Source organism: Micropterus dolomieu, linkage group LG04 (assembly GCF_021292245.1).
Source record: "Micropterus dolomieu isolate WLL.071019.BEF.003 ecotype Adirondacks linkage group LG04, ASM2129224v1, whole genome shotgun sequence".
NCBI lineage: Eukaryota > Metazoa > Chordata > Actinopteri > Centrarchiformes > Centrarchidae > Micropterus > Micropterus dolomieu.
Genome location: NC_060153.1, coordinates 13,823,321 through 13,845,122, shown reverse-complemented (window position 1 = coordinate 13,845,122; position 21,802 = coordinate 13,823,321). Strand labels below are relative to the sequence as shown.

At 42.6% G+C, this 21,802-nt stretch overlaps 3 protein-coding genes across 8 annotated transcripts; 2 read left to right on the top strand and 1 right to left on the bottom strand.

Annotated features, from left to right (window-relative positions):
• Nucleotides 1-325: 325 nt before the first annotated feature.
• Nucleotides 326-7,398, top strand: fbxo10 (F-box protein 10). 3 transcript variants are annotated; one of them, XM_046047405.1, is made up of 11 exons: nucleotides 326-636; nucleotides 1,075-1,704; nucleotides 1,884-2,708; nucleotides 2,926-3,075; nucleotides 3,308-3,444; nucleotides 4,233-4,303; nucleotides 4,428-4,580; nucleotides 4,710-5,060; nucleotides 5,158-5,468; nucleotides 5,669-5,763; nucleotides 6,209-7,398. In XM_046047405.1, the coding sequence occupies exons 2-11, from the start codon at nucleotides 1,120-1,122 to the stop codon at nucleotides 6,387-6,389; spliced, it is 2,859 nt and encodes a 952-aa protein (XP_045903361.1). In that variant the 5' UTR covers nucleotides 326-636; nucleotides 1,075-1,119; the 3' UTR covers nucleotides 6,390-7,398. The 3 variants fall into 3 exon arrangements, with proteins under 3 accessions (XP_045903361.1, XP_045903360.1, XP_045903359.1); XM_046047404.1 differs by having other exon boundaries at nucleotides 331-577; nucleotides 5,576-5,763; XM_046047403.1 differs by having other exon boundaries at nucleotides 331-636; nucleotides 5,576-5,763.
• Nucleotides 7,331-12,467, bottom strand: polr1e (RNA polymerase I subunit E). 3 transcript variants are annotated; one of them, XM_046047408.1, is made up of 12 exons: nucleotides 12,332-12,467; nucleotides 11,856-11,959; nucleotides 11,655-11,731; nucleotides 11,474-11,559; nucleotides 11,226-11,281; nucleotides 10,987-11,131; nucleotides 10,670-10,780; nucleotides 10,419-10,515; nucleotides 10,184-10,314; nucleotides 10,006-10,087; nucleotides 7,933-8,064; nucleotides 7,331-7,612 (listed from the first exon to the last, which is right to left on the bottom strand). In XM_046047408.1, the coding sequence occupies exons 1-12, from the start codon at nucleotides 12,405-12,407 to the stop codon at nucleotides 7,447-7,449; spliced, it is 1,263 nt and encodes a 420-aa protein (XP_045903364.1). In that variant the 5' UTR covers nucleotides 12,408-12,467; the 3' UTR covers nucleotides 7,331-7,446. The 3 variants fall into 3 exon arrangements, with proteins under 3 accessions (XP_045903364.1, XP_045903365.1, XP_045903366.1); XM_046047409.1 differs by having other exon boundaries at nucleotides 11,226-11,278; XM_046047410.1 differs by lacking the exon at nucleotides 12,332-12,467 and adding an exon at nucleotides 12,068-12,096 and having other exon boundaries at nucleotides 11,856-11,976.
• A 1,344-nt stretch (nucleotides 12,468-13,811) lies between these two features.
• LOC123970130 (zinc finger and BTB domain-containing protein 5) lies at nucleotides 13,812-21,674 on the top strand. 2 transcript variants are annotated; one of them, XM_046048016.1, is made up of 5 exons: nucleotides 13,812-14,036; nucleotides 14,176-14,280; nucleotides 14,907-15,120; nucleotides 15,354-16,196; nucleotides 17,207-21,674. In XM_046048016.1, the coding sequence occupies exons 3-5, from the start codon at nucleotides 14,911-14,913 to the stop codon at nucleotides 18,371-18,373; spliced, it is 2,220 nt and encodes a 739-aa protein (XP_045903972.1). In that variant the 5' UTR covers nucleotides 13,812-14,036; nucleotides 14,176-14,280; nucleotides 14,907-14,910; the 3' UTR covers nucleotides 18,374-21,674. The 2 variants fall into 2 exon arrangements, with proteins under 2 accessions (XP_045903972.1, XP_045903971.1); XM_046048015.1 differs by having other exon boundaries at nucleotides 13,812-14,280.
• Nucleotides 21,675-21,802: the final 128 nt, after the last annotated feature.

The window sequence follows — 21,802 nt, the reverse complement described above, 5'->3', positions numbered from 1 at the left end:
TGGAAATGGTAAATGCTGTGACAATATTTTGGAAAATTATAAATGTTTACATTTTTTTCTTTGCCTTAGTCACTGATTTATAGTATGCATAGTATAGTTTGATTAATATTTATTTAAAGGGAAAGTGTTTATGCAAATAGTGCCTGGATGATGTAAAATGTTGTGTTTTACATTTTAAAAACTCTTGTAATCATGCAAGAATGGAGAAATTTAGACCAAAAATATTTGAGTAAGTTATTGTTATAGGCACTGTAGTTATAATGTACCTGGGTATGTGGGGTGGCTGCAGATATGCTAGAGACAAGATTGTGTTGAACCTGTAGGATCAAGTTTAACCCCATGCGTATTCTAATGTTACATAGGATTCATTCAGGTCATCGACAATGTCAGCAGCAGTTTACTTCCATAAGGTAAACGCCCACTTTTGGGAAGCGGAAGACGGAGCAGCTCTGTTTGTTTCGTTGTGTCTTGCCGTAAACTGGAAGCAATTGAACTCCATTTCGATGGCACATCTACAGTCATAATGGATTGTTGAGAACTCTGGATGCAGTGAGGAAAAAGTCGCTGTTGCAGACATGTAAGGCTGGATAGATAGATAGGTAGCGGATTCTTCTAACTATGGCAAACTGGTGAAAGGTAACGTTAAGGCTTTTATTTTTGACGGATACGGTGCTCTCCTGTGTTTGTTGATGTTGTAGCTATGCAAGGTTTGCAGATACCCAGAGTTAAGTTACCTTGCTAGCTAACCGCCATGAATCGTAGCAAACTTTCAGCAGGCCCACATTGAGACATTAATGTTAATTAACTTAAATACACTAATAAAAATACAATAACGTTACAAAATTCACGGCGTCATTCCCATCATGTCTATTCGCTACGCATCGCTTTCCTGCTAAAATAATACAGGGTTGCTAGTCACAGTAACAGCTGCCCACAGTATCGTTAATTATTTGTCTGTTGGGTCATTTATAAGCCCCGTTGTGTAAATGTTTTATTTAATGTTGTTAACGGTGGACGCTAGCGGTTTCCTGTCGCCTTATATACGCTTGCGTGTGTGTGTATGGCTGTCTCCAGGTGGCCCTCCCGTCACGGTGCTCCCCAGCCGGCGTCTCTGCTGCCATGGAGGTGGGCAGCCTCCCTGTGGAGCTGTGGAGGGTTATCTTAGCCTACCTGCCTCTCCCTGACCTGGGCCGCTGCTGCCAGGTGTGCCGTGCCTGGCGGGAGCTCATCCTCTCTCTAGACAACACCCGCTGGAGACAACTCTGCTTAGGCTGCCGTGAGTGCAGACATCCCAACTGGCCCAGTCAGCCCCATCTGGAGCCCCCATCCTGGAGAGAGGCCCTGAAGCAGCACGCCCTAGCCACCCGTACCTGGACTCAAAATGGCCCAGAGCTCCAGTCTTCTGCCTGCCTCCTGTTTTTCCGTCGTAGAAAAGACCGCAGGGTTTGGCATGTGGGGCCTGGATGTGAGTTTGAGACTCTACGTGGGGCACTTGGGGTGGCGGGGCCATATGACCGTGTGCTTCTCCATCCAGGGGTGTATGAGGAGCAGGCTGAAATGGCGCTGAAGGTGCCTGTGGAGCTGGTTGGGCTGGGACAATTGGGCGAGGTGGCCCTCCTGGTGTGTATGGAGCAGCAGTGCCCTACTGCCAGGCTGTGTAATCTGGTGTTCATGCCACCCTGGTTCACCACTGTGGTCTACAAGGTAAAGAACAGCTTATCGTGATGTTTTCTTTATCCAGCAATCAAGTGTTCAGAATAACCTTGACTGCTCACTCCTGCATCTTCAAGTATCTTAACAAAATCTGGTCTAAATAAATTGTGCCTTTCTTGCTGAATCTGCCTGTCCAGTCCAGTCACCTTTCTCTCTTTGTTTTGCTCTAGACCTCATGGGGTCACGTCCAGCTAGACAACTGCAACTTTGAGGGGGCTCAGTTGCAAATTCGCGGCCCAGGAACCTGCCAGGCTCGCTTCTGCTCCTTCTCACAGGGCAGCTCAGCCCACTTGCTGGGCATTGTCCTCAGTTTATTTGACAGCTGTGACTTCTCTGGAAGTGACACGGCTTCTGTGACAGTTGAAGGTCCTCCGGTTTCAGAAAGGAGTTGGGCTTGCAAACACTTGGCTGCCCTGGCCAGGACATTGCCGTCATGCAGCGCATCCAGGAATGACAATAGTCCTCCCAGTGGCCTTCTGGCTGGCTCCACTGGTGGGCATCAACCTCCAGGCACTAATGTTAAAAAGGAACATGTGAGCATAGAAGACTGGCAGAGGAGGACTGGGGTAGATGCAGTGTGTCAGGGCACGGTGATTGAAGACTGCTGGAGTGATGGTGACCGCAGCGAGGGAGAGGAGGAGAACCAAGATGGAGGAGGAACTAAGAACACCCTGTTTACACTGGATTACAAAATTCCATGTGACCATCATGGCCTATCCCATCTGCTCAAACCCCGGCCAGATGGCTCTCTGCCACTGGCCTCCTCCCCGAATCCCCCATCTGTGACCCCTGAACCCCTCACCCTTCAGCAAGAACTAGACAGGGACCCGGAAGCTCAGATGTTGGCAGCATCCACCTTTGGCTGTATCCTCAGACGCTGCCTCTTCAGGGAAGGGAAGGGTGGCGTGCATTTGTCTAATTACGGACAAGCTCGGCTGGAGGGCAATGTTTTCCGTGGGCTAAACTATGCCGTCCGCTGCATCCAGAACTCCACGGTAAATAAAATCATAACTTTTCAGACTAATGGAGTGTGACTTAAATGTATCTTAATACATTTCAATTGTATTTGTTCAATGACTTTTAATAAGCAGCATACATTTTAAGTCATGTATCAAGTTAAGGAAGCAGCTCAGATCATGAGTAATTAAGCAGTAGTTTCTTTTTCAAAGTGTTACTTGAGCTCCCTCTCCTTCTCTCTCTCGCCTCCTTCAGATAGTGATGCTGAGAAACGAGGTGTGTGAGTGCCGTGCATCAGGTGTGTTCCTGCGCCTCTCTGCTCACGGCCTCATCGCAGAAAACAACATCCACTCAAATGGGGAGGCGGGGCTGGACATCCGGAAAGGGGCTAACCCCATCATTGTGGTAAATGTCACATCATTCAAAAAGAAGAAACAAACGATCCCCTATGTTTGACAAGATAATCTTAACATGAATCTATTTCCAGAACTTTCAACAACAGTCGTCATGGATAAATACATAACACAATAAAAATTATGTATAGAAGCTCACATTAGATTACATAGTTTTTAACATCAGTAGGTACATTTCCAAATGTATGTGATTTTAGTGTGACCGTCTTTTGTACTTTCCACAGTGCAACAAAATACACAGTGGTTTGCGTTCAGGGCTTGTTGTGCTTGGCAATGGGAAAGGTTCAATTCGGAGCAACCACATCTATAACAACAAGGAAGCAGGCGTGTATATTCTCTTCAGCGGGAATCCTGTGGTCAGGTGAGTAGGACTCTGCAAACATTGAACTTGCCCAAGAACGTATAGTCCCTGCTTTTCCCGTCGCTTGGATATTATACAGTACCTGGTGTTTTTTTCCCCCTCTAGTAAGGACAAAAGACAGGGGTGTTAACGTTAAAGCAATATTGTTTAGCATTCCATGTTCAAAACCACCACTACGATAAGTATGTTTCACAGCAGACATTTTGACTCACAGATGTTTCCCAGTTAAGTGTGGACAGTGTGAAAGTGAGCCAGCATGAACAAAACCAGGACTCTGAAGCAGCTAAATGGAATTCAGCCATCATTCATTTATAATAATTAGGTTTAGAGCTGGGCTAAGACTCTTCCAAACATGTGCAATGTTGGAGTTTAATACAGTTAAGAGAAAGTAATTTCTATGGTTCATTGTGTTTTTTCTGTCCAAGTTATGAATGTAGGTATTGGCAGTCAGCCCGAGATATCATGAAAGTATGTTTGCACCATTTCTGCAGATATCCATAAAATTATTTAAACCCTCTTTCTTTAAAATAAATAACTTCTGGTGTTTGATCATTTCATTCAAGCAAATTCAGGTTCACCATGACTGGTGCAGTGCAGTAGTATATGTTTTGCTGCTACAGATAACCTAGCATTTTACACTGTGATATAAGCAGTGTTGTATAATGTAAGATGTGATGTTAAGGGTGTAGTTGGTAACATAAACAAGCAAGCCTAACCCAGTGTGTCTGCATAGACTACTACATAAGGTCTGAACTTGTTCAACATCCTCTCCTCACTTTCTCTTTTAGTGGGAATCACATCTTCCAGGGCCAGGCAGCAGGGATAGCTATAAATGAGAATGGCAGAGGGATTATAACAGGTGTGTGAGTGGATCTGTCCAAGCTCCTTTTCCACATTAGCATGCCAGATGCATTCTTAATGTTCGCCCCTTTTGAAGTGTGCCAGCTACAGAACGTAAAAGCACCATTTGTGGTCAATTCCAGAGAATGTGATCAAAGAGAACCAGTGGGGGGGGGTGGACATCCGCAGAGGAGGAGACCCCATCTTGAGGAACAACTACATCTGTTATGGTTACTCAGACGGCATTGTGGTGGGAGAGAGAGGCCGCGGACTTATTGAGGGAAACCACGTCTACTGTATGTAATTTCAGCCTGTCAATGGCAGCATCATAGATGTGTCGTGACATACAAGCTCACCTTTGATCTTATCTATACCATCAATGGCACAGATGGTTAATTTCCTCCTCTTCCTTATTATTTCTTCAGGTAACAGAGGCTGTGGTGTGTGGGTTATGTCGTCCAGCCTCCCACAGCTTCTGGGAAACTACATCACCCATAACTGTATGTACGGACTGGCAGTGTTTTGCAGGAAGGACCCGGAGAACATCGAGGCCAGAGAGGGGAATTGGCCGGGACAGGAAGGGATTGGGGGAGACGGAGGTAGTGGGGAAAGGAGGGGGGTAGAGGGAGAAGGGAGAGAAGGGCAGGAGAACTTGAATGAAGAGGGGGAGCTGTTTGCATGGGAGAGTGATCTGGACAGTGAGGATGAGCGCCACTCTGCCCGTCGTTCCATCAGTGTGGCCCTGGTGGAGAGCAACTGCATGACCTACAATGGAGGTAATGAAAAGACCTGCAGTACATAGTGCCAAGTGGACAAAGTCGCTCACTTCTTGTCTCTAATGTCCTCTCCATCTTTCCCTCTCCCTTTCTGTAGCAGTCGGTCTGTACGTGAAGAGCAGTGAGCCCCTGAATGTTTTTGCTAACCTCCTAAACAGTAACCGTGGCACCGGCATTGCTGTGCTGCAGAGCAGTCAGCTGACCCGCCTGGTTACAAACTGCGTTCTTGAAAACGGTCGGGGTGGCATTACGGTGGAGAAAGACTGTCGAGTAGAGCTTCGTGGTAACGGCATCTATGAAAACAGTGGCCATGGTGTCAGTTTCAGCGGTAGTGGGCAGATTGTGGAGAATGATGTGGTTGGAAACCGTGGATATGGGATCCAAGTCTCTGGCGGTGCTGACATCAAGGTGAGATGGACTGAGGCATGAACACCGACTACTCTTACAACACTGCACATTGCTCCTTAATGAAATATTAATACATTACTTGCATTTTATATGATTTTTATCTTTAGGTATTGCGCAACCGTGTCCAACCAGCACAGGGCTGTGGCATTGCTGTGCAAGGGCCAGTAAAAGGTGTTATCCATGACAATCTCTTGTTCCAGGGCCACCCGGGAAACAAGAAAACATTGCTACATATGGATCCTGGTAATGACAGCTGTGTATTGCGCAACAACAGTGTCCTAAGGCATAATAACAGGTAGGGCTCAACAATGTGCAAAAACAATAATTTGTGATTATTGACAGATTTTGCAGTTGTGATGAGTCAATTTTAGGGGGAATTGATTTTCACTGAAATAAATATAAAAATGATTGTGATTTTTGCTGGGGTCTGTACCAAACAATTGTGTACCTTACATCTGGAGAATATTAAGCCCAGGGCATCTCTGTAGCATCACAATGCTTCATTTATAATGACATATTTTACCTGTATCAAAATTGTAGCTCCTGCGATTTAGATATTGCACATGGTCGTATTGCGCTTTCCATAATATTTTGATTAATTGTTCAGCCTTAATAACAGGTAGCTAGGCAACCGGCAACAGTCCTGTTGATTTGTTTGATAAATACTACATTACTATATAAAGATACAGTAAATAAGTTATTATTTATTACTATTTAACATCTTTACATTTTTCTTTAAGCTTTACATCTGCTCCTCCCTGGGTTTTGGAAAGCCCTCCACCTCGTCCATTGGCCAGCTCCCCTTCTGGCCTCGCCTCAACCCAGTATCCTTCACGACTTGGAATTTCTATGACAACCAGGATCAGCGCCACTGTAGAAAACGGTTGCCATAGCGGCAGCATGTTCTGCTCTATCCTGTGAATACTGGCAAGCACTTGGAAATCAATGAGGTCAAGATAAACCAAGATGTCAACATCTGGTCAGTTTTGACTTTGTATTTCGTACATTTGGGGCACTCTTGACCATCTAAAACTGTGCGGTGGAGTTAAGAGTCATGGAGTGAGGCTGCTCCCAGTAAAACAACTAAAGGGGCCATCCACCTTCCAGTGCATAAGGGTGACGGAACATTTGTAAATCTGAAATCAGTTTTTTTTGTATGTTTATGATATAATTCCAGTGCACTCATCAAATGTAGATTCTAGGAAACTGGAGTCCAACACATTCAAGCATAGTCACAGTCCTACATCTTAAAACAAACATTTCCATACCGAAGCTTTAACCTTTTCATGTCCTTTTACAAGTTGGTCTTACTTTGTTGGTTTTGTCAGTTTGCTTCTGAGACTCACTGGTTAGGAAGTGCACATATATAATTCCTAGCAGGAGTCAAGAGGCTTCAGAGGTGCCAGCTTCATTTATGCTACAAAGTAAAGCTGTGCCTTGTTTGACTTTCTAAATCAATCAATGATTGTAGCTAGGGAAGGTCATAGTGTGAGGTGTATATGCAAAAAAAAATACAAAAAAAACAAAGCCAAACTTAAGCTTCTGCCTCTTGCACAGAGCTGCTCTGTTTCCTGGTGAGTGTGTGTTTTCGTGTCCTGTCCTCCGTGTTGCTTTTAAAATGTGATGGATTCCAAAGACTACCAGCAAGCTGCGGTGACACACAACCACACAGACTCACTTGGTAATAACCAGTTATAGAAAGGAAAAAAAGTTAAATGTGCTATATGTGCGGTCTACAAATGTGCCTATACGTTTTGACTGTCTAAAGCTAGATGTTTTCTGCCATCTAGAATTTGTTTACACACCATTACTCCGCTTTTTTGTATGTTGTACACTAAGCATTAAGTAACAATATGTACAACTCAAAGTTCACCACTTTATTTGTCTACAAAATGCATTAATAAACAGATCTTGTTTGTGGCATTTCCAATTCTTTTAGTACTTCCTCTCTATCCAACTTCTCGTCTCATCTCGATCTTCAGTGCATTTTCTTGCGTTTCCGTCTCTCCATGAACTGATCATATTTGACCAGAGGTAGGACTAGAGAGGCCTGCCTGTGGTCGTCTCGCAGTCCAGCCTCGTCAGACTTTCCCCTGGCCGGTTTAGTTAAAGTCAGTCCCATTGACTTTGCTACTTCAATCATCCTATAGGACGTCACAAAAAAAAAAGTTTTTTATGCAGTGTTTTATGTGGTGTGGTTCAAGTCAAAAATCCTACAATTCACAACTCTAATCATGTGATGATTAACCATAAGCGGAAAGAAATTGCATCAATACATTCAGCTGAGTCAACACCACTGACTTATTCAAACAGTAACAACTAGTGTTTTTTTTTAATATTTCCGTTAATGTTAAATGCATTTGCTAAACCTAACTGCAACACAATGTGTAAACAATACACTTTTCTTTCAGTTTCTATATATAAATGCAGACTTAGCCCTTTTTGTTTCTTTTTTTTTTTTTACCTGGCCTCTGTGATTGCCAGGTCACGGTGAAGTAATGTGAGGTCAGCAGTCATGTGACCCATATGAAGCAGCAGGGCCAGGGAGTAAGCTGCTAATTTGGCACGCATTGAGGAAGAAACCATGTTCTGGACCCTAAAAGGGGAAAGGTGAGGTGAACAAGTGACACCTGTGTGTGTTTATATACAAGGCTGAGAGGCCAAACCACAGAAAATGTATTTGTATGCGTTACGATATAAACAATACACAGAAAGTGGTGCAAAATACTGCAAGAGACAATTGTAGACCCTTTCTGAAATTTAGCAAAGACAATTCAAAGTGATCACCATTTTTAATATGCAATTGCAAACTGAATCCAGCCAAATAAAAATTCCAGACACATGCCAGTAGTTATGAAATGCATGTTTACAAGGCGTTACTTACAGTCCCCTCTAAAAGTATTGGAACGGTAAGGCAAAGTCCTTTGTTTTTGTTGTTCACTGAAGACATTTGGGTTTAAGATCAAAAGATGAGTATGAGACAAGAGTTCAGAATTTCTGCTCTCATTTCCTGGTATTCACATCTAGATGTGTTAAACAACTCAGGACATATCACCCTTTGTTTGAACCCACCCATTTTTCAAGTGAGCAAAACTATTGGAACATGTGACTGACAAATGTTTCTTGTTGCCCAGGTGTTGCCTTTTAGGTTGATTGTCCAAACATTAAATAGCTCTGCAGGACTAGTCTAAGTTTTCATCCTTGGTTCAAACCTATAAAGACTGCATTTCCTGTTAAAGAGGATAAACCAACATGAAGACCAGAGAGCTGTCTATGGGAGAAAAGCAAGCCACTGTCAAGCTGAGAAAAGACAGAAAATTGACCAGAGCCATTGGACAAACATTGGGCATAGCAAGCACAACAATTTGGAATGTCCTCAAAAAGAAACTACTGGTGTACTGAGCAACAGACGTTGAACAGGTCGGCCAAGGAAAACAACAGTAGTTGATGACAGAAATATCGTGAGAGCTGTGAAGAAAACCACCAAAACATCAGTAAGTGACACCAATGACCTCCACAGTGCAGGGATGAAGGTATCACAATCCACTGCTCAAAGAAGCCTCAGAGAGCAGAAATATAGAGGCCACACCACAAGATGCAAACCACTCATCAGCAGGAAGAATCGGAAGGCCAGATTGAAATTTGCAAAGAAGTACAGAGATGAGCTGCAAAAGTTCTGGAACAAAATCTTATGGACTGATGAGACCAAGATTAATCTCTAGCAAAGTGATGGAAAAGCCAAAGTGTGGAGAAAGAAAGGAACTGATTATGATCCGAAGCATACAAGCTCATCTGTGAAGCATGGTGGAGGTACTGTCATGGCTTGGGCGTGCATGGCTGCTTCTGGAACAGGCTCATTAATATTTATTGATGATGTAACTGATGATGGCGGCAGCAGAATGAAGTCAGAAGTGGACAGAAACATTTTGTCTGCTAATTTATGGAGAAATGCATTGAAACCAATCGGAAGGAAGTTTATCATGCAGCAGGAGGAGACTCAAAGCACACTGAAAAAAGTGGAAGGTTTTAGACTGACCAAGTCAATCACCTGACCTTAACCCAATAGAGCATGCATTTCACCTCCTTAAGGAGACTGAAGGGAGAAACACCCCGAAACAAACAAGAGCTGAAAGAAGCTGCGGTAAAAGCCTGGAATAGCATCACAAATGAAGAATGCGACAGTTTGGTGATGTCGATGGGTTGCAGGCTTGAGGCAGTTATTGCAAGCAAGTGTTATGCCACCAAATATTAAATGTTATTTACTTTAAGATTATTCGTTCCATTACTTTTGCTCACCTAAGAATGCTGTGGTCTAGTACAAACGGTGATATGTCCTGAGTTGTTTAACACATCTAAATGTGAATACCAGGAAATAAAAGCTGAAATTCTGAACTCTTGTATTTTGATCTTAAACCCAAATGTCTTCAGTGAACAACAAAAACAAAGGAATTTGCCTTACAGTTTCAATACTTTTGGAGGGGACTGTATATAAAAATGTGCAAAACAAATATATATATTTTAGTTAGTTCCATTATACCTGCCATTGTTGAAAGTCTCCACAGTAAATGTTTTCAATAGTTTGCTCTGAATGATACGAGGACAGCCTTCCTCCTGGCCAACTGTATATGTAAACATAAATCAGAATTAGTGTCTGCTCCAGAGATGTGGGTGAGAACACTTTTAACACATTAAGGAGGCAAAACAACATAACTCACACTTGCGGGTGACGCTTTTCTGCCGTGCCAGTTTGAGAAGCAGAGAGAGGTAGAAGATACAGCGCGCCCTTTTATCTCTGGCTTCGCCTACAGTTGCCATGTTCTCCAGGTGCTTCACGACACACAGGCTCCTTAAATAAAAAGTTTTTTAAAAAAAGACATTAGAACACAAGGAAACTAAATGCAGCTTAATAAAATGTCTCAGCACACGTGAGCCCTTTCTTTGTCACCCTACCCTCCGTCATCTCTCATCTTCTGCAGCTCCTCAGTGGTGAGTGCTGCCATCTTGGAACCAGCCTGCTCCAAAGCCCCAAACTCGGCTGGACTAATGACTGTAGATATTGATTAAGGATGGAGACCCGAACAAGCAAACTCAGCTGCAGCTTTCACCTCCAACTATTGTACACTATCTGTTTACCCCCCCATCTACTGCTCTTGCACTTCTTTATTAACACTTGCACATAAAAACACAAACAAAGAGGATACTATCGTCAAACAGGTAGACGTTGTCAGGTCTGTCGGCGTCTGCATTGCAGGGGGGCAAGTGGAGAGCCAGGTCTCCCTGGGACTCTGTCTCAGCCACTTCCTGTTGTAGAGCTGAAGGCAGAGAGATGAAAAACGATAAAGTCGTGGTACCAAAATGAACAGGAGAAGACTGTGGAGTGAAAGATAACTTTATTTTGTTATTATTATTATTAACTTTATTTATTAACCGACCACTCTGAGAATTCCATATGGTGAACTCTCTCATAACTACTTGATGACTTGTCAACTCCTGACTTCCATATCTATGACTAGTTTACCTTCTAGACCCTTCTGGTCGATCACAGTGTTGGCAGCCTTAGCCACTGCTTGATGCAGGGTATCACTGCCCACCTGATTCAGCCTGCGGGAGCTCAGAGCTCTCTTCTGTTTGTTGGTACCAAACGCCTCAATCAGAGAGTCAACCTAAAGAGAAGGTGCGACATACAATTAGTTTATTCTTACATAAGCCCAGTCTTCAAAAAAAACAAAAAATTAAAAAAACAGAACAACTAATCACCTTGTCTCTGTAGGTCAGAGTAGTGTCCTGGGGTTTTGCAGTCTCTGTTGTGTCTGCTGACAGAGAAAAACAGCACAAATACATTACACTGCATTTGGACCAGTTAATTTCAAAAAGATCTTGGTCTGGTTGTTTTGTATAGTTATCTGTAACTTGGGGTGTGTTGACTCATCATCAGCCGCATTAAGGCATGAATGGTACCTTCAGCATTGTAATCAACACACACTGGTGATTTGTTGTCCTTTTACCTGGTATAACAGGTTGCATGTTGAAGAGCTGAGCACTGTGCACCTCCATTTGCATGGTCTGCTTGTTCAGAACGCCTACATAATATCTAAACAGACACCAAACATCACACTTATTAACTCTCTTCACAGTGTTAGTTTGTCACAGTCACAATATCTCAAAATATGCTACACATTAACTTACTTGCAAAAGTTGTTGCATTTCAAGGACCCCGCTCCAAAATTATTTCCAACATAGGAAAGTCTTTCTGATTCAGCAACCTAGACAGGGGGAACAGAAGCAACACAACAATGAAAGCCAACCTAAACAAGTCATCTCATAAACACAAGGTGCAGTGCAAATACATAGTACTAAGGATGAAAGCAGCCCTTCAGTCTTTCTCACCAAAATCCGTCGGCTCTTTTTCCTAGGGTTACTCTCATCTGCGTTTTTGTACATCGTGAAATCCAGCCTGTCTCCATTTTTTACGCTTCCGTTTGAAAAGCGTACTGTGATAAGTAGAAACCTGTCAATTATTGTGATTCATACTGTAAAGAACACATTTAGGATTTAAGATACACAGGAACATTAAGTTGAATTAATTAACAGCAACCCACAAGATAAAACACATTTCTGAATAACGTTTGTTTTTGTGCTACTGTGAAATTTAACTTCATACACAATAAAAACCTCAAACTCCACTCTGGCCAGCAGCACAACAGTGGACAACTAACTTAGCCCTGTTGCTAGCACCCACGTGTGAACTATAAATGGGTGTTTAAAATAATTAAGATAAGCACGACCGACAATGACAAGCGCGATTACAATTACAATTTTGTTCTAGAAAACGTTTCGACAGCCAACAAATGTGAGATCGTCACCAATAACAGCTTTGTCGGACTCCCTCTCCTCTCCACAACACACCAACGAGCAGGAGGCAGCCATAGTTGTTTTCATGTGTTTCCAAGTGGGGCAAGAGGTTTCTCTCCCTTGTAGTTCCGGGTTCGGCAAGAGTCCCGTCCAGGCTAGGCTATCGTTCAAGGTACAAAACTCGTAAATTCGGCCAGGAATGTATAATACAATATTAAATTAAGATTTAAGATTACTATTCAATAGGCGATTTGCTACTGCTAGTGGCGGCTTTTCAGCCTTTGGAGATTTTTCAACCAATAAATTACAGGTGATGGTGAAATAATGTTTGGCAGCGAACTCAAATTTGTGGTTGTATTGTATTTTGCACATTGGTAGTATCAGGTTTTAAATCTGAATATGTATAGGCTATTTTCTCAATGTGACTATGTAACAGATAGATAACAACATACATAACTGTCCTGCAAGCTAATAAACAGTTGAACATTGTTGTCATTGTTGTATTTATAATGTAATTTATGTGTCAGAATCAGCTTTATTGGCCAAGTAGTCTATGCCCACAAGGAATTTGATGGGTTTTTTTTCCATTGCTCTCAATGTAGGCCTACTTACACAGAAATAGACTTAATAGCTAAGAATATGGACAACAAAGCTAAACAAATAAAGTAGATAATAGACAGGACTGTTAGTATGTACACAAGTATGTGAAATGATATAGATAAGTGTTATAAAATTTGATTTAGTTCTTAACATATGAATACAGTCTATGGTTCTTAAACCATTTATTCTTTCAGTATCTGCAGTACTTGAAAATAACTGTTCTTATTGTGTTATTAGTATTATAAATGCTGTCATTCATATTGGAAAGGTGTTTTTATTAGGTATCAACAGACATAATTCAGCAGCCAGATCAAAGTGCTTTAAATGCAAACTTTATTCCAAATTATGCAAAATACATAGGCTGCATAAGTACTAAAAAAAGATTTAAAAATATTAGCATAATAAACAGTAAAGAAAACAAACAAATTAAATAATCAAGTTATGGTTGTTCAGGGGACTCCTCAATACAAAAAAACTCATGACACAGTATATAGGCCCACATTCTCTATTCTCCCCTTGTTTTTAATCTGCAAGAATCTACCATACATATGTTCTATTGAAGCCTTGTATATTAAGGCAAGTGGAATGTATATCCTTTAAAATAGTGAGATATAGTTGTATTTTATTTATTGTAAATATAAATTATAAAATAAATAAATTATTAACATACCATACATGAGAAGACAGTGGCAGAATGAGTATTAAAAAAAGGTGCGTGACAAGTGACATCCATAAATCAAAGGGTAAACATCTTGACTCTGTCTTTACTCTTTGGATACCCAGGCTCTGTGGCTGCAGCAGCGACACCTTCTGGGTGAAAGGTATAAATTCAGCCTTTCACCTCGGCGAGGTCATGGGCATGGATGTGAAGCACAGCGCCACCGTGTGAGTCTGGTTGGGAAAACTCGTCTGAGTGTGATAAAATAAATAGAAATCATAACACGTCCATATCGGACCCGGATAGTAAATGAGAATCAGTATCTTGTAAACGGCTGTTTTGTTTGCTGCGTCTAGGGGTGACACTGACAGACGTGTCCAGCTGCAGTCACCGTGAGCGCACATCACGGGCAATTTTGGCCCCAACAGCCAAATCATTCAGTGCAAGCAAATTTTCAGGTAGTGGACTACAGGGGGGACGCGGGGCGTAGCAGCAGAAATGTTGGCCAGCTAAAGCTACAATTGATGGAAAAAAGCTGCTTCGACACAAGCGGTCCAGCCGGGTGACCGTATGCTAACGTTACTGCTTCTGTCCTAGCTAACAGGCAATCTGCTGGTTAGTGGCCAGCTAACTTTAGCCTTGTCCGTTTCTGGCCAGGCCCCGGTTTCTGTCTCGTGTTACCTACGCTTTCTTCAATTCAAGGTAATTATTCCTGGCTCTCTAATCTCACCTTCATTACATAAGCTAGTTACGTTAGCTAACTTGACCTGTGTAAACCAATCTAGTCTTGCTAGCTAACTATCCAGTACCCATCTAACGTTATTACAGCTACGCTCTGTACTCTGTAGCTACTGTGTTATTAATGTGTTGTTGTCACGTTAACTAAATACACTAAGCATCAGTAAACAGTTGGACTAGTTGAAGTGCTAATTATTTCACAGCATATTGCTTGAGCCCACTGGAAAACATTGCTCTTGGTGCACATGAATTCATAATCTCACTGGATGTTTTACTCTTTATCTGTAACACCACAGAATAATGTCATTCACCTTCACAGTTTTAGGAAGCAGAAAATGCTCATCCCTGTCCATTGTTTACCAACAATCCAAAACTCAAAGATGTTCAGTTTACTACAACACATGACAGGGGAAAGCATCAAATTTCAGATGCAGGCAGCAGCAAATGTTTGACGTTTTTGGTCGACAAATTATTTAAACAATAATTTGATTATCAAAACTGATTCCACTGATCGCTTCATCTTCAAAACATAAGATTTTTCCTCTCCCCCTTCAGCCACCTTCAACCTTCTGACCTGCTTCTGTCTTTAGGGCCATGGATTTCCCAGGCCACTTCGAGCAGATCTTCCAGCAGCTCAACTACCAGCGTGTCCACGGTCAGCTGTGCGACTGTGTCATTGTGGTGGGCAGCAGACACTTCAAGGCCCATCGATCGGTTTTGGCGGCCTGCAGCACCCACTTCAGAGCCCTGTTTACGGTTGCAGAGGGGGATGCTAGCATGAACATGATCCAGCTGGACAGCGAGGTTAAGATCTTAACAGTGTTGTGTAAAAGAGGGCAAGGATGGTGATATTACAAAAATGTTTATAGTGATGAGAATGGAGAAGAGTGTAATGACGCTGGTGATAAGAGGCAGGAGTCGAGGAGACTCTTCAACGTCAGATAACAATAGTGGTGATAGTGAGTCAGTAAAAACTTCTGACAAGTCTTAAACTCTCTGTAGCAAAGATGATCAGTCAACGTCTTGTGTACCTGCAGGTGGTGACAGCTGAAGCTTTTGCTGCTCTTGTCGACATGATGTACACCTCCACATTGATGCTTGGCGAGAGCAACGTCATGGATATCCTCCTTGCGGCCTCACATCTGCACCTCAACAATGTAGTCAAGGCCTGCAAACATTACCTGACCACGCGCACCCTGCCCATGTCCCCATCATCCGACAGACCCACCCATCACCACCCTCAACAGGAGCAGCATAGGCACAGGCAGCAGCAGCAGCAAGTAGCAGATTTAGCGGCGAACCCTAATCTAGCAGCCAATGCTAACCTTGCAGCAAACGCTGCCACGTCAAAGTTGCAGCGCTCCTTCCTCCTGCAGCAGCTGGGGCTTAGCTTGGTGAGCTCTGCCTTGGGTGGCATAGAGGAGGACGGAGTTGGAAATGTAGTTGGCAGGGGAGTGGTTGAGCAGAGAGCCTCCTTCCCAATCCGTCGCTTCCACAAACGCAAGCCCTCTCTGGCCCTGGGCCTGTCAGAGGAGAGACCCAGACAGAGGCAGCGCCCCTCTGCTCCTAATCTGGGGCTGTTAGGAGAAGGAGGCGTGAACGCAGACAGAGAGGAAGGAGCACTACTCTCCCCGGACTCCCACAAGATGGGGGATGAATCCAAATTGGACGCCGCAATCACTGGCCTAGTAGGGGTGTCCCAGGATGATCCTCAGATGCCCAGCCAGTCGGACAGTGGACATTGTGAGAGGGAGGACTTGGGGAGAATGCAGGGAGGGGTGAGCAAGGAGGAGGACATGGAAGACCAGGACCAGCAGGACAATAGAGCAGGGGTGAAGATCAAATCAGGGACAGAGGAGGCTGAAGAGCAGGAACAGAAGGTAAAGTTGTGGCTTGATTTGCTTGTTTATGACAAAGTAACTAACTCATTAAGCCTTGTGCAACAACATTTCATATTCATTGTACAGCACAAATGTGCTGTCATAACCCCCTCTGTCAACTTGGTGAATGCAACCTGCATATTCGTGAGATTAGATCATCATTATAATGTTTGCCCCTCTACATAAGGCTACATGTTACCCAAGAGTAAAAAGAAGAATCTCAAACTTTATAGCTTTAAGTCATTGCCACTGAAAATCAGCAGACAGAAACAGAACAAATTTAACCGTGTCAGTAGTTGTATTAAGGGGCCCAAAACAAGAATAATGCGTAGTTGGCAGCTATATTATAATATGAATACAGCTGCCAATAATGTGTCATCAAAGCAGCTCCGCAGTGTGACAGAAGTGGTTTGAAATGACGTTGGATGTTATAAAATATCTGGCCAAAGCAGTTTATGACTTAAATGTGAAGCAGTCATGGAGATTGACAATAGAATATAACAATGTGTAAAGTAAGGTGCAACAGAGGATGAACCCCAGTGACAGCGGCATTGCGTAAAGACTGTGAAAGTGTGACGATACAGTTAGCTCATGAGACGAGGTGATATTTTAACACTAAGAAATCCTCAAAGAAAGACATGACTGGATTCTTTTATTCGACTGAAAGTCCCAAAATGCAAAACAATACCGGTGCCTTTTTTAAATGTTGCTTATATATTGTTTGTGTCTTGTCTGTCACTCTGTCACCATTTATTGTTTCCACAGGGTACCTAAAATGCTGCCACACCCCTAGTAAAGATGGTGTGAGAATTTCCTTAACATGTGCTTAACTGTATTAGAAAAAATGTTTTCAAATCTCACAGCATCAGCAAAACATGATGATACTGATGATACGGTGAACGGAATATTCCTTTTAGGCTGCTCTAGTTTACCTGTTGTCTTTGCATGCTCCTTGACTTTTTACAAATCTCGTTTGGCCTTAGATGAAACTCCTCCTTTACTTTAACTAGGTGGTGGTTAAACGAGAGCCCCTAAGTTCACCTGAGCCAACTGATGAAATCAGCGACGTCACATCACAGGCTGAAGGTAGCGACCGGGCTGAGCCCGGAGGCCAGGAGGAGGAGGAGAAGGCGGAGCTGAGCCCAGAGAGCAGCGACCGCAGCTTCACCTCTGAACCCCAACCCAGCTCTGACTCCCTGCTGCAGCCCAGCACCCAGCTTCTCCTCAAGAGCAGCATGGGAGGAGGCAGCGGAGTCGGAGGAGGCTTTGGGTGCAATAATGGACTTGGTGGCAAACCTGGTTTTAGTATTTCCAGCTTCCTCAGCCCTAAGGATTACGGAAGTGGCGGTACAGGGTTGGTTGCTGGAGAGGATGACCTCCCTAACACAACAACTGGCAATGCAGTAGCACATCACTTCCTGCTCAGACAGGAAGCTGCCGGGCCATCTGGCTCTGCTTCTTCTCTTCTGCAGTCAGGTCCGCTCGGTGGTGAGAGTCACAACGGTTATGGGGACAACCTACAGGCTGATTCTCTATTCCTGCGCCCCCTGCATGATGGTTTAGGGAACTCTAGAGGAAATGGGGGAGGTGGTAGTGGAGGACGTGAAGGAGTAGATCCCTTTGGTTTGGACTTCCAGCGCTCTAGTCTGGGGCTTCATTCCCTGGCAAGACCCTCACGAGGGGCAGGAGGTGCGACTGCTGCTGCTCTGGGCTATCCAGGTTACAGACGTATTGCTCCAAAAATGACCACAGGCATGGGAGGAGAAGAAGGAGTAAGTGGCGTCCTCCAGGACGCCGCCTCTTCCTCCTCAAGTCTGGCAAGTCCTCTGCTTCTAAACAAGAGCGGTGGCTATGAGATGAACAATGGCAGGCCCACCTCCCTCCCCCCTCAGCTGACCCGAGCTTCAGCAGACGTCCTGTCCAAGTGCAAGAAGGCTCTGTCGGAGCACAATGTCTTGGTGGTTGAGGGAGCTCGGAAATACGCCTGTAAAATCTGCTGCAAAACCTTCCTCACGCTTACCGACTGCAAGAAACACATCCGGGTCCACACAGGAGAGAAACCCTACGCATGTCTCAAGTGTGGAAAGCGCTTCAGCCAGTCCTCCCACCTATACAAGCATTCCAAGACCACCTGTCTGCGCTGGCAGAACAGTAACATGTCCAACGCCCTGCTGTAGGACCGAGGCTACGGTGTCAAAGTAGAGTGGGCCGACAGGATAAATACATTAAGAATCATGATGGGCTGAATTTCAAGTCCCAAGAATTTTCTAAAGCATTTGTCTAAAGTAACCAGTCCTGACCACAGACCAAAGATGGGGATGATAATGTAATCACACTTTTTCCCACCCAGAAGAAACCTGTACCATCCATTCGGTAAAGATTATTCTGAACACATTTCGCTTGTAAAAGGGTTATATGGATGCAGGACATGCAAAGGTTCCACATTTATCGCTGTGGATTCATCATAGAGTACCGTACACATACGCTGTATAATCCCCTGTAGAAATATCATGAGTGTTATGAGGATTTTCCATCAATGTCAATAAATGCAGCCCATGGACATTGCGTAATATCAGGTCAGTATACAGTTGGCTTGGCTTTTAAAGCTGCCACACTGTTCTGTTTCTGAAAGGTATCATGTTAGCCCTCTCGTTGTTAGGTGAAATTTATATCTGTTGAGGTGAGCCCTTTATGCTTATTGGAGCGAGTTGGACTCAGTAATTATAACACTCAATCTTAGTGTTTGCAGATCAGAGAGCTAGCTGTGCAGCACCACACATTAAATATCATATATAATAGTGTGCTTATGTGTAGATTTTTCAGTGCATGTCTGTAAGACATTTAGCACCATCACACATCGAACTGTTCAGTCCTTGTAATCGTGCATAGTGACTGTGCCTTTTTTTAAGCAATGGCAGTCACATAGACTGGACCAACTGATTCAGATTCAGTTTGGATGCCAGATATGTGATGCCTGAAGGTACTAAGAACTGTTGATGGTCTTGTCTACTGCACAAAAAGGTAGATAAGAGACAGTGAGACAGGCCTGGGTAATGCTGACATCTGTAACATTTTGAAAAACAGGAGCTGCTAGTGTTGTTTTCATTTTTTGTTATGTAGTAAAAATGTCATGAACTGGACAAGTAATATAAACTTGATTATTTTATTTACTAAGGTCATTAAATTTGAGGCCAGGACAGGAGCAACCCAAGAAACTGTTCTAATAATGGATTTTCATGCATGTTCAATCACTGAGTCAAGTCAAATTGATGTGATATGTTTGACCTCTATAGTTGCATTTCAGTCCAAGACACCTTTGAATTACCATCATCAGAAGTGTTGCTGAGCTCAGTTCAAGTTGAGAAGAAGTCTGGTAGCTAGTAAGATAATTCACCTTGCACTGATGGGGCCTTCACACTTCATGTGAGTACAGGAATAAATTTCTGGCTTTTTATGCATTTAGTTTGTCAAATACAAGTTCTGGAGAAATGGGAATGTTGGAATTGGACCAGTTTGCGCTTGCCAGACAGAATTGTGAACGTAGGATTAAGTCACATTTTTTCGATGAGAACAAAAAACTTCTACATGTACATGACTAACTGCAGATTTCGCCTTGCAGTCTCTTTTTGAGAAAACTAACATTGATATAATATTGCATTTTAATGTAATTTCAACACCTAGATAACTTAACAGTAAAATGCGCTTTAAATGCACCTTATTTTTTTTCATGATGTGCAAAGTGATCTTTAATTGTATATGATATGGCACGAAGTGCCTTTCCCTCCGTTTCCTGACCTTCCACACATCAGCCAGTTTCCTTGGTCACTGCTGTTCTTGTGTGTACAGTATGTGGTTTATTAAAAGGGCAATGAAGTTTTGCTGAGAGGCAGAGTCGTACATATTGCACGTTTGTGGTTTGTTTCATCGTTGGAGGAGAGACAAAAGAAACTAAATGAAGAACTAAACATTTGCATACATTTGCTACTGTACTTGTTATCAGTGCTTTATACACATCTCTTTATACTGTACATCTGATGTTGCATCTGTTAGAAAAGCACTCCAACAAGACAAATCATTCTTTTTTTTGTAACTAATATGTTTGCTGAAATGTTGAGCTTTGTGAAAACGCTGAATTGCCATTATCCAACTCTACCAGCTCTCCAGGGTTTCTCCTTCTTTTACACTATCATCAGGATGAGTTTGCGAGCTAAGGGTTGTAGCATTTTTGCACCCAGGTGATTCATAATACTTCCACAGTTTGTGAAATGCAAATACAAGTGGGGCGAATTTAAAAAACAAAACAACTCAGCTTCTGTCATTTTTAAATTCCAGGAGTTTTAGCTGTTTTTTATGTAAGTAACTGTATTTTAATGTCTACCTGTAACTTGATAAATTATGTCATATACTGTTTTAAAACTATGTTTCAGTTGACGGTTTGTGTGATATTCAAAAATAACACGGACGTGCTGTGAAGCGATCTAGATTTACAGCTCATAAAAAATTACATCATACAATGGATCTTTGCATCGACTCCATTTTGGATGCTTGACTTCATGCGGGTTGTAAATACGAGCACCTTCACTGGTAGACAGTTGGTTAACTGAAGTCAGTTTCCGTGCAGTGTTGTAGAGTTCTGTTTAATCGAACCAAAAAAATAACACTTTAAAGACATGTTTGCCTTTTTGTGTACTTTATTGCTTGCTGTATTTTGTCCCCTACACTGTCACTGAGAAACACATGGTCATTGCTTCCACTTCTAGTTGGCACCTTATTGTACTGTAGAGTCATTACACTGTTGTGTACAAAATGGTAATTTCATTTGACAAATATGTTAATGATTAATCTTGACTTTTTTACTTGAGAAGAATAATTGCCTTGCAGGATGTTCTCCCTGTAAACATAAGCTAACCCTGTAATTCACGACTCTGGAATCAACAGTAAAGCTTGACCACAGAATATAAAAAAGCTGGTGGTTAAATCTCAAATCTGGCGTCTGTTCCTCTGCGTTCCCTGCTCACATTCAGCCTCCTCCACATTCGTTAAAGCAGTAGCTGGGATGTTGTCTCTTAAGAAATACAGAGTTATAGGTGATGGAGCAATGTAGCCTTCCAAAAAGGCTTCTGTGTCTGTTAAGGATTATTATGGTGCTGTCTTCTAAAACTGTTGCTTAAACGGTTAATGTGAATTTCTGCAAAATGCACTGACTGTATTACCCCTTTATCAATATGCCAAAATGTTAAAATATATAAAAGGCCTAAACTGATTATGAAAGTCGCTGCCTTATGACCTCTATTTTAAAAAGCTGGACTTTTGTTGATATGCGAAATTTGAAGTATTTCTGTGTGTTTTTTTTCTGTATATCTAACATAGTGTAACCATGAGAGGACTAAATGTTTGTCACTTTACTGTTGAAGGCTATGGAGATTGTATGGTATGTTCAGTTATTGTATAGACGGAATAAAAAAAACATGAAATTCAGTTTTGTTGCTGATTACATGTTTATGAAATATGAGCTGAAACGGCACAGACCTTACACAAGAAAAAGCATAAGCAACATTAAAAATGTAATGTTATTGTACATTGACTGAAGATTAAGACATAAGCAA